The sequence below is a fragment of the Chenopodium quinoa genome, unplaced genomic scaffold (assembly GCF_001683475.1).
Source record: "Chenopodium quinoa cultivar QQ74 unplaced genomic scaffold, ASM168347v1, whole genome shotgun sequence".
NCBI classification, from domain to species: domain Eukaryota; kingdom Viridiplantae; phylum Streptophyta; class Magnoliopsida; order Caryophyllales; family Amaranthaceae; genus Chenopodium; species Chenopodium quinoa.
Genome location: NW_018745003.1, coordinates 1,547,028 through 1,559,493, shown reverse-complemented (window position 1 = coordinate 1,559,493; position 12,466 = coordinate 1,547,028). Strand labels below are relative to the sequence as shown.

Sequence of the window (12,466 nt, the reverse complement as noted above, 5' to 3'; positions counted from 1 at the left end):
AAAGACTCAAAATAATGTGGTCCAAAAGAGTGACTCGTTCCATTTGCCAATTAAAAAAAGTATAGTTTATCATAATAATCCACTTATCAATTACCACACTGAGATTATTGTATAGTTTACAGTAATAATCCGATTAAAAATGAACGTTAATATACTTTGCTTCGAAAGACTAGTCACTCAAATTTGATCTATATTGAATTAAACCAAAATATTGGAATAAGTTGTTTAATTTTAGTTCAACAAAAATAAGTAAAGCAGAAATATTTTCAATTTAGTAAAAATAAATCTAATTAGTAAGTTTAAAAAACAAAAACATTAGAGAATCAGTTAAAATAATTTTATTCCATTCAAAATACTTTGTAACTTAAATTTATCAAAAATAATTTCACTTTAGTGAAAAATAAAAGAGAGAGAAAATACACTTTAAGGATTAAATCTACATGTATGAACCTCGTGTGATACGGATGTCGGGTTGAAAAGTCCATAAATCATGCTTATACCCCAAAAAAGCCCATATTTGGCAAGAGAATTTAGGCCTGCTTAGATAAAATTGGGCTTCCTAAGGCATGTGTTCGTTTTGTATATCTTTCCACATTCCTTTTTAACCTTGAACTATTCTGAAATTACCAATCATCTTGGTGCTTTAATCCAATAAAATTTGACAAAACTGGGTTCAACATTGTCAGATAAATATAGTTTGGTTTATTTTGTGGTTAATTTTAGTTCTTAAAAAAAAATGGTAAAGATCGCAATTTTGAAATTGTTATTTGAGTTAATGGATGTAACATAACTTCATCCTGATTAAGCTTTGGCTCACTTCAACCTCAACTTCATAAATCTCAAATTCATTTTTGTGGCACTTCAATTTAATTTTTCTACTAATTTGGATTAAATTGACTTCAATTACACAACTATGACTTGGATACCCACATACATCATCTTTAATCGATATTCTAAACATCACCAATTATTGTCATAGACAAATAAAATAAAAATAAAGATAACGAATATTCACAATCTCTAATGGAATGTTAGTTCATCAACGTCATTTATAACACATGTTGCACGCTTAGCAAATACAGAGTACTACATAATTTGTTTTTTTTTTTTTTTTTTTTTTTGGTGCATAGAAAGCTACAGGGCCAGGGGTAGGTGATTAGAATCAATCCTAAGATCTCCTAAATCAGAAGGAAAGCTCTATCACGTGAGTTATTCCTCACCTTACTACACACTTCGTATGTACTGTAATTTTAGTGTCGTGGTTGTGACTCTTGTGAAGTTGTGAGTAGTAAAAATAGTTCTTTTTGGTTAATATTTTCATTCATGCATTTAAGAGACTCTTCATTTCTTCTTCTATTTTCTCTTTTTCCTAATTTTTTCTCCCTCAATTGAGTTGCTGCACAGAGTAAAGCTTCAAAAGGTACGAAATTGACAAAATGACAAATTACTCTTGCTCAATAAAATTCAAAATAGTTGTCTAAATATTAAGGATATGTTTTGGAAAATTATAGGATATATTTTGTGACCATATTTTATGGCTAGAATATCTTTTGGTTATCTTTTTTTAGTTTCCTAATTCTATCTCATTAGGGTAACCTTGTATTATATATTTGTCATGGCAGCCATCAATGAGATTCAAGCTATTATGTTCATTCAATTTAGCATGGTATCAAGAGCAGGTTAAATCATGGTATCAAGTTCAATTTTTTAATCTTTTTCTTTTGTTTTTTTTTATACAAAAAAAAAAAAAAAAAATAAAAAAAAAAACTTTTTTTCGGTGAACCATGGTGGACGGCAACAATCCACCACCACCAGATTATGAGTGCAATATTAGTGCTACATCTGCCAACAATCAGATTACGAGTTCGAGTGGCCAATTATTTCCAAGTGAACAATGGCATACAATTACAAGTTTGGTAGGTAATACCAAAATTTTCGAAAATTGTTCGAATAATAAGTTTGATGATACTTCTTGGATTATTGATATAGGAGTCACGCATCATGTTACAGGAGAAAAATCTTGGCTTTTTGATACAAAGAGCTTTGAATGTCCTGTAGGGTTACCGAACGGTGAAACAGTGTTGATTTCTCTTATTGGTTCTGTTCGTTTGTCGGACAAAATCACTCTAACTGGGGTGCTCTGTGTCCCTAATTTGAGTTGTAATTTACTTTCTGTTTCACAACTTAATGATGAGCTTAATTGTATTGTCCAATTTAACTCATATATGTGTGCTATACAGGATCAAACAAAGCAGTTAATTGGAAGGGGAGCTCGGAGGGACGGATTGTACTATATTAGCAAATCGGATTCCATGCATCATGTGGGTGCTATTGACGCAAGGTCTAATTTGGAGCTATGGCATCGTCGTATGGGTCATCCTTCCGAGAAAGTAGTTAAGTTGCTTCCTATTGTTAATTGCAAAGATAGTCTTGATAAGGGGTGTGAAGTTTGTATGCGTGTGAAAAATCCTAGAGATAGATTTCCTTTGAGTGATAATAAAGCGTCTAGAATATTTGAGAAAGTTCATTGTGATTTATGGGGTCCATATCGTAATGTTTCGTCGTGCGGAGCTCGTTATTTTTTGACAATTGTTGATGATTATTCTAGAGCACTGTGGATATCTTTGTTGATTGATAAAACTGAGGTGTTTCGTATATTTTTGTCGTTTGTTGCTATGGTAGACAGACAATTTTTCCAGACAATTAAAGTTGTGCAAAGTGACAATGGTACCGAGTTTAATTGTTTGCTTGATTTATTTGCTGCAACTGGGATTATCTTTCAAACCTCTTGTGTGGGTACATCGCAACAAAACGGGAGGGCAGAGAGAAAACATAAACACATTTTGGAAGTAGGGAGAGCCTTGAGATTTCAAGCCAAATTGCCCATTTATTTTTGGGGTGAGTATGTTCTTATTGCCGCTCACTTAATTAATCAAACTCCTACTCCTTTACTTCAAAACAAAACTCCATTCGAAATTCTTTTTAATAAACCACCTCATCTTGATGCTATTCGCACGTTTCGGTGTCTTTGTTTCGCTCACAATCAGAAAACGAATGGTGATTAATTTGCTAGTCGGAGTCGGAAGTGTGTGTTTGTGGGTTATCCGTTTGGGAAGAAAGGGTGGAGATTGTTTTGGAGTCTAAGGTATTCTTTGTTTCTCGTGATGTTAAATTCATTGAAGATGTATTTCCGTTTAGTTATCCGAAAGATATAAACATTAAGTCTCAGGTTTATGAGCCTAATTGTGATGTGCATGATGATTTTATTGAATAAGAGTTGTGGGATGAAACTGGTGCATTTTTTTAGGGCAATGGTGGGGGTATAGAAGAGGAGGTGGCTGTAACTTCCCCCACGCACTAACTGAACGGGCGCTGGCATAGGAGAGCAACAGCCAGCCCTGGTTTCTATCAAGGGCACTGGAAATCCCTCGGGCGCTGGGTCTGCTGCATCCCAGCCTCGGAGCCCTGTTGATATGGGTACAGCCGAGGATAGCAGACCAATTAGCCCAGCTCCCTCTGGCCTGCAGCAGCTCACAGATGGTGCGTCTCCCACTTCTGCCGAAGCTCTGCAGCAGCACACAGTAACTACCGAAGACAGCAGCTCGATACAACAACAGTCCACAGCCCACTCTCCCATGGGTCGTGGCCACTGTGACAAGTTTCCATCCGCCAAGCTTCGGGATTATGTGACTCATTCTATATTTGCTAAAAATCCGTCTCCCTCCACTCGTCTTCCAATTCTCCTTCGGGTATGCCTTATCCATTAGCATACTATATAAATTGTGACATTTTTTCTATGAATTATCGCAAGTTTCTTGCAGCAGTTGTTCAGGAAAAGGATCCAAGATCCTTTAAAGAAGCCATGAAATCTGAAGGTTGGCGACGTTCTATGAAAGAGGAAATAAGGGCATTAGAAGACAATAGGACTTGAACATTAGAGCATCTTCTTCCCGACAAGAAGGCTCTAGGCAATCAATGGGTGTACAAGACAAAATTTTTGTCTAATGGTGATATTAAACGTCTCAAATTTCGGTTAGTTGTCTTTGGTAATCATCAGCAAGAAGGTATCGATTATGGTGAGACTTTTGCTCCGGATGCAAAAATGACTACTGTGTGCGCTTTTCTTGCTATAGCCACTTCTAAAAATTGGGAGCTTCAGCAAATGGATGTTCATAATGCCTTTCTACATGGTGATCTGGATGAGGAGGTGTACATGAAACTACCTCCCGGTTTTGAGAGCTCGGATCCGACTTTGGTGTATCGTTTGAGAAAGTCTTTGTATAAATTGAAACAAGCTCCAAGGTGTTGGTTTGCAAAACTGACTATGGCTCTGAAAGGGTACACTTTTACAATCTTACTCTGATTATTCTCTTTTCACATACACTAATGGCAATGTTCAGATTAATGTCTTAATCTATGTCGATGATCTTCTTATTTCTGGGAATGATTCCGCTGTATTGACTGTATTCAAGGCTTACCTGTGTGATTGTTTCTAGATGAAGGATCTTGGTCCTTTGAAGTATTTTTTGGGCATCGAGGTTGCTCGTAGTAAATTTTGGTTTGTTTTTGTGTCAACGAAAATACACATTGGATATTATTTCAGAAGCAAGGCTATTAGGGGCAAAGCCAAGTGGTATTCTGATTGGCAAATGTTTTTACTAAGGCACTTGGGAAGACTCAGTTTGATTACCTTCTTTTCAAGTTGGGCATTTTTGATCCCCATGATCTAACTTGAGGGGGGTATTGAGGATATATTTTTGGAAATTATAGGATATATTTTGTGACCATATTTTATGGCTAGAATATCTTTTGGTTATCTTTTGTTAGTTTCCTAATTCTATCTCATTAGGGTAAACTTGTATTATGTATTTGTCATGGCAGCCATCAATGAGATTCAAGCTATTATATATGTTCATTCAATTTAGCACTAAACGCTTTTAACATTTTAGCCAATTGTGCAAGTTATGTTTGTTTTGTTCACTTTTCAATTTAGGACTATACTTATCAATTTTCTTGTTTAATTAATTTCTTGCTTACAAATTTGAATAATGCATCAATTCTGAAAAAGATGTAAAAATTTAAAATGATTAGGGTTTATCGTATGTAATATTCAAATTTCGAGCAGGAAATCGATATCCATGTCTAAAGCGTCAATCTTTGATCTTAGTGTAAGGGTTCTAAATTTAGTAAACCTTAAAGGGGTGATTCAATAATTTCCTGATTTGAATGGAACTTAGTTGCTTAAGATTTTTTTTTTCATCTTTCACTTGAATCAAGGAGTTAATTTTTTCTTGTTGGTTGGTCCAATTTACTAGTTTGACTAAAATTTGATTATAATTTTAGGCTATTGTATAAGAAAAAACACTATTATAAGGGATCTTGTTGGCTTCGTCTCACTATTTACTTTTCATATGTACTCCACTATTTTCATTGCAGTTAATGATATTTAGCAAATCAAAAGCTAATATGTAATCTATTTCTGAAATAAGTTTAAGAGAAAAAGTCCTTATTAAAGTAAATGGGAACTTGTATAATTGTCTTTGGGTATGGAATCTATGGATGTAAGCATTGGCTTATAAAGAATGCAAGTAGATTGAGAATTGATGGAAATATGTGGCTATCTTCTCTAAAAAGGCAAAGTAAGGACAAAATAGCTGAATTGACATGTAAATCAATCAATGATGACTAAGCACATAAAGAAAGCTAACATAATCTCTTTTCATTGCTTTTAAATCATGCTTATTGCTAACTAAAAAACATATATGCATATCAACATCAACATTACCCCAATACCTCTACTGAGACCTGCACCAGCCATACCGAGTTTAGTAGGGTTGGATATACATAACTTTAAGTGATGGTAACTAAGCGACTATTTTGTGTGTGTTAAGTGATGGTAACTAAGCGACTATTTCATGTACACTTCTTTACCTATTGATGGATGATTTGTTGAATTGCATTTCATGCAAAAGTTAGGGACTTAGGAGTAATGTTGCATTCATCTTGACCTCTTAGAATTCTGTAAGTACATCAGAGCAGAACATTATGTTCTATTTGTAACTTCTTGCTCACAAATCATAACCTGGAGTCCTGGAATACGAAAAGTTTTAGTCTAAGGCACAGGCTATTCAGGTTAATCATATGAAAGCAGAACCTCTACGTGCTTGATTGACCTAACATCCGGTCATTCGGACCTAGGAGTTGCACAGGATTTATGCAGGAGGAAAACCACGGAATTTCTGCATCAGATTGCTATCTGCCTCATTTAGCCCCCAAAAAAGTCTTTGTCAACTGTATCTTAAAACTCATTTTCTTCATATAAATTTTCTCAAATGGACTTAGATTTATATCTCTTGTATTAGTTGTAGGGTGTAAGTATCCAACAGAAGCAGAGGTCTTGAGGATCTTGTCTGGATCATCATTAGCCAGTCACTGCACCAAGTGCACAACGGTTATTGTCAGAATTTAGCTATGACCAACGGCTCGCAATCTCTAGAAACCTCTAGCAAGGCTTCCAATTTCGGGAGAAAGCTGTCAAAGCATTGATGAGTTTAAGGTAATAATGAAGGAGCTGGTTAACATGATTGTCCTTCACACATACCCCTTTTCCATTGTGGACGATGTAGGATTCAGAAATTATACAAGCACTTTAAACCCTGAGTCTGAAATGCCGTCTCAAATACAAGTGAGGGAAGAATTACTCAAAATGTTCAATGCCGGAATAGAAAGAAGGAAGCAATTATTAAAAAATTACAAGGGTAAAATTGCTGTTTCTTTGGATTTGTGGACATCTCATGACAATAGAAGGTTTGTAGCTGCCACAGCACATTTAGTTGATGATACTTGGACACTACAGAGCTTCCTTTTTAGGTAATATTATAGTAACAGGTATATTTGCTGTTTTAGTTGCCATACATTTGTTTTTCCCTCATGTAAGATGATAGAATTTTTATCTACGTTGCCATAGGTTCATAAAGTTTCCAAAGGAATACTCGGAGAAAGTGATCATGGAATAATACCTCAAATGCATGAGAACTTTTCTGAGTTGTTTCCTAGTAAGTCTGTTATGGTTAGAGAGAAGTTCTTAAGTATGAGATGTTTTGCACATGCCCTGATGTTGCTAGTGAAGGAAGGTCTAGCCATTCTTGGTGATACAAGTCTGAGAATTCGGAATATTGTAGATTATATGACAGCAACAGCTGAAAGAAAGGATAATCTTCATCAGAAAGCTCGTCTACTGAATCTTTACATAAGAGGAAAATAATTAGTTCTGAACTGTGAAACAAGGTGGGATTCAACCTACGTGATGCTTGTGAGAGCTTTGTATTACAAGGATGTGTTTAAAGACGAAATGCTTTGTAAATCAGGGAATATTGCCATACCTAGTGACGAAGATTGGAGTTTGACTGAAAAAGTTTGTGGAAAACTGAAGCTAATCTATGAAACTGCATTGTTTTTTTCTGAGAAGAATCATGCTACTGCCAATTTTATTTTTCACCAAGGTCTGTGATGTCAAATTAGCTTTACTAGAGTGGGCTGCTTGCGAAATTGAGATGGTGAGAGAGATGGCTTTGAATATGAAAGAAACCATACGACGAGTACTGGAATACTGTCAACACTGTCTTAGCAGTAGCTGCTGTATTGGATCCCAGATACAAGATGTATATAGTGGAATATTACTTCCACAAAATATATGGAGATGATTCACAAGACCAAATTGACCGTATTAGAAAAGTATCCTCTGAATTGCTTGAAGAATACCAAGCTAAAGATAAGAATAATGAGCTTGACGAGCAAGCTGCCATGTCTGCGTTTGATTTGTTTCTTAATGAGAGGAAGAAAAATAAGGTAGGTGTAACAACTGAGTTGGACTATTATCTAGATGAAGATGTCTTGCCAAGAACCAATGATTTCAATGTAATATCTTGGTGGCACACCAATGGGCTGAAATATCCTACCCTGCAAAGTATAGCCAGGGATGTTCTTGCTATACCTGTTTCGAAACTAGATTCAGGTGCTGTATTTTGTACGGTTGGCAGAGTGTTGGAGCAATATTATAATAAGCTGGATGAAGAAACAGTTGAAGCATTGATGTGTAGAAGAGATTGGTTGATTTCAGACATTCCAGGTATAGAAATTTTTTAGCTTGACTGCAGTTTTACGGAAATATCTAACTATGCAATCTGATGTGGTTTAATTTTCTTTGATATAGGTGGTTATGTGTCTGAAGATGAAGAAGATTCTTTCTGGCTTTCTGATGAAGATTCGGACAATGAATGAGACTATATAGGTGCACAGTTATTCAAATTAATCAACCATCATATATTTATCCATAGAATATGTTAAAAAGTTACATGAATACACTTTAGATAGATTCACCTGATGCAGTTTTGTTGATTTGAATTTCGCAGAATTTTACTAAGGCGAACTGGGGATTTACTGATGAAAGTAAATATTTGCTGACTGGTACAACTGATATTACAGTTTCACTGCTTCTCCAAATTGAATCTGTAAGTGTGTTGTCAATACTTGTGGGGGATTATAACATTCCTATATTTTTGTTAAGTATCTTTTGACTGCTTGTATCTGCATGACCGAATTTCCTTGGATATATTTTGTAGATGCAAGACTTTATGATATCTTTGAGATGTTATTAGAAAACAAAAATGGTTTATCAGAAATGTTGAACTCTGGTTGTTGTTTATAAATCTGATCGTCAGAGAAATGTTGAGAGCGAGCCTTTTATGCTTAAGTCTTTCACCTTGATCTTCTATGTGCATCTTAATCATACATGTGTCGTGTATAATACAATTTGGCCCTGTTTGGTAATTAGTTGATAGCTCGTTTGATCTTCCAATTATACAAGATGCTATTCACTGCAGCTTATAGGACAGCAATTTAACTTCAATCATTGTCATAAGGGACTAGTTTAGGTGCTTTAGAAGTTTTCAGGATACATAAAACATATTGAAAACTTGCTCATTGGCTTTTTCTTACCATAGTTATTCCTTCATCTGTAAAATTCATTACTCATTACATACATAAAGATTGTATTACATAATAAAAAGTACACTCATTGAGTTGAAAAAAAAAAAATTGGAAAAAAAAAAATTGATCATTATTAGAAACCTAGGATTCAATGATCAGCAAAATAATATACGGTGTTTAAACCAAAACTAGCACTGCATTGTCTAACCCTTCAATGATTGCAACACGGGTCTAGAAATGTTTACCTTTGGAGATGCCGTCTGAGGACCGAAAAACTCTGTACACATCTCCCCTAGGAACTTATCAACTATGTCAAGGTAAGCAGGACATGTAAGACGGGAATAGTAACGAAGAAACTCTTCGACATCAAGCTTATGATCAACATTCCCCTTATCCATCATTTCTAACTCCTTCAATTTCTCTGCTACAAAACACAGCCTATTTTCTCTGACGCTCCTCGAACACAGTTCAGGTTTCCTCTTATTCCCTGGACTAACATTCAATCCCTTGCTCTTCAAAACCTCTCTTATTTCTGCATTATTATTCTCCTTGGAAACACAATTCCCCTTGTTAAAATCACCCCTTTTCTCTGGTTTTTTCACATCGTCTTCAGTTCTTGCAGCATAGTTATTACAGTTTTCCTTCTGAGAAGAATGATCCAAGAAAAACTGCTGACTCTTTTTCGCAGTTGCACGAACCGTATTCTTCTGAGCCTTCTTCTTAACCTTGCCCTTACGCGAGTCCCATTGATGAGTAAACTCATTGTAGAGATTGTCCAACTCGTTATCGTACCCTGATTCACCATCTCTTCCCCTATTGGTGTCGCGCCCACAGGAGAAGGGGTGAAAGGGGGGTGTTTTAGGCAGCCTTTCATAAGTGCTTCCTACAGAAAGAAAAGACTTAACATTATCTATAGTTTTTTGGAAGAACTTCTTGGTGTTGGATATGGAGTTTCTTAGCAGCATCGTTGTTCGAGTTTCAAAGACGAATGACGTTGCAGCAGCTTCTTCATAAACAACAACATACAGTGAAAGGAGAGACTATGTTTTATTATTGTAAGCGGAAATGGTGTAGGAGATTAGTATAAAAGAATGAGGATTGTGCTTTTTTGTAAGCAAATCTTTGGATCACACGCTCCTTGGCTTTCATAGTGTTCTCTTCTACCTTACTTAATGGTCCCTGTCTAAGATTATCAAAAGTGCCAAAGTTTTTTAAAGCTTTGGAGGGGGGAAATTCTTAAGTATTTTATAGGGTTAAATTAATTAGACAATTTGATTGCACTTTCATTTTTTGTACTTTATTATATGCTATATAGTTTGGTGTGTAGCCACTTTAGGGAATTGATAGGCTCTTTGCTTTTGATTAGTTTCTAATCTCTCTTTCCCTTTAATTATGTAAAACTTTTTACCCTAAGACTAATCAATATTTGTATTATTGATGACATACATTAACACATGTCTAAGCGTCATACTCCAACTACTATACGGAGTATGAAAAGTGTCCATGTTTCTGGTCCAAAATGAAGTGTCAAGTGTCCATACTTATATCCAAAATATTGAGAATCTCATACATTGATTAATCTGGTCTAAAATGAAGTGTCAAGTGTCCATACTTAGTTATGTCCAAAGTATTGAGAATCTCATACATGATTAATCTGGTCTAAAATGAAGTGTCAAGTGTCCATACTTATGTCCAGACTCCAAAGTATTGAGAATCTCATATATTGATTAATTTGGATTATCAGTTGTACCGATGTATAGTGCGTTAGTTGAGTACTTGATTCACATGAAGCATAACTACGCTAAGAATTATTAAAAGTAGTATATAGGTATGTTTAAGTGATGTATGTTACTAGTTACAAGCATACACATTTAGTAAGAAATAACCGTGAAGAGGACCCATACCCATAAATTTGGAGGAGAGTCTTAATCTGACAAAGAGAGGTAGTAGCTATATTTAGACTCAAGGTTCGTGTTTATGAAGGTTAGAATTGCATTTACTATTTACTTGACAAACACATCTTTTAGAAAGTCATGTGTCAACTACTTCTGTTAACCAAATCAATGTTTTTAGATGTGACTTAATTTATTCAAGGCATTTCAAGCTGTATAATTTGAAAATTTATGTTTCCTTGTTTTTGGATGTTTCTTTCTTGTTTCGCAAGAGGATAACATTTAGGTTTTTACTAATGTGAAAAGGAAAGGTCATTACTTCTAAGTTGAATTTATACTCTTCCATAGGAATATTGAGGTACAGCTCATTTTGTCAATCATTGTTAGTGTAGTTGATAAATCCGGTTAGCATTATAAGTAGAATATGCGTTTAATAATATACCACATATTTATTTTAGGCCGTCTAAATATCACAAATCACTTTTTCGTTTATTGAAAGTCTATCTAAGTTATGTCTTCTCTTCAACCTTGTTGCTCTCCTCTAAATTTGCACAACTATTGGAGCACATAAAATGTTTTCATACATAAAGTTGGCATGCATTAAGGTTTTATCAAAACAAATTGATTCTTGTTAGGACATATGGTGTATAATGCGGAGTATATGGTTTTGTCGTTTATGGGTCATAATGACTCATAATTTGGAAGTATTATTTTGACAATTAATAATGATTAGCAAAGTTAGACTAGTAGTATTAGCGGCACTAAACATTAGAATATGAACAGTACTTATCATGATAGATTGGTTTCCAATGTTGTAATTATAATAATAAGGTCACCGTGATTGCCGCATGAACTTAGAAAGAGAATTTCTTTTTTGTCTTCCCAATACCTCTTCCTAAAATAAAATTTAAAAAATAAAATAAATAAATAAATAAAATAAAACACAAGTTTGACTGTCTAATCAAATATCATCAACCAACACCGTGTATGTCCATCAACCATAAGGCTTTAAACCCACTTTTTATTTTGATTTTATGGCATGCAATTTTCTTGACGAAGAGCATCTTAATTTTAGTGTTTAAAGGACTTTATTTCTTATCTTCCGTTCTCTTTTTTAATTTCTTTAAAAAGGAAGAAAGAAAAATCATTTGGTTTTGGCGCCAATGAGTTTTGCCTAATACTTCAAATTAAATGCCATTTTAATCTTTTACATTCACAAAATGTGAATACTTACAATGTTTTAAAGGGAGATTATTGATTCCTGAAATTTATATTCTTATTTATAAGTTACACTTGTGAAGTATGAAAAGTTAGCTTTTATTAGTTTTAGTTGTAATTGTTTTTGATAAGTAATTATCAAATAGGACCTTAGGGAGGTTGAGAAATAACTTTTCCATTTTGCTTGAAACGAAACTTTCTAATAATACAACTTCTAGTATTCTTATCACTATCATACATTAGTATTCCCTCTATTTAATCAGAATTGCCTCATAATTCTTCTTTATTTGTTCTATAGAATTAGCCACATATCATAAGTGACACTAAAATCACATTTTCAGTCTCACGTACTTTGATCCCATCAATTT

The 12,466-nt window shown here is 34.5% G+C and overlaps 2 protein-coding genes across 2 annotated transcripts; one reads left to right on the top strand and one right to left on the bottom strand.

The window, feature by feature from the left end:
- The first annotated feature begins 6,415 nt into the window (after nucleotides 1-6,415).
- Nucleotides 6,416-8,868, top strand: LOC110707796 (zinc finger BED domain-containing protein DAYSLEEPER-like). The gene is made up of 3 exons (XM_021885843.1): nucleotides 6,416-8,128; nucleotides 8,213-8,290; nucleotides 8,412-8,868. The coding sequence occupies exons 1-2, from the start codon at nucleotides 7,660-7,662 to the stop codon at nucleotides 8,278-8,280; spliced, it is 537 nt and encodes a 178-aa protein (XP_021741535.1). The 5' UTR covers nucleotides 6,416-7,659; the 3' UTR covers nucleotides 8,281-8,290; nucleotides 8,412-8,868.
- A 97-nt stretch (nucleotides 8,869-8,965) lies between these two features.
- LOC110707794 lies at nucleotides 8,966-10,369 on the bottom strand. The gene has a single exon (XM_021885842.1). The coding sequence runs from the start codon at nucleotides 9,951-9,953 to the stop codon at nucleotides 9,192-9,194; it is 762 nt and encodes a 253-aa protein (XP_021741534.1). The 5' UTR covers nucleotides 9,954-10,369; the 3' UTR covers nucleotides 8,966-9,191.
- Nucleotides 10,370-12,466: the final 2,097 nt, after the last annotated feature.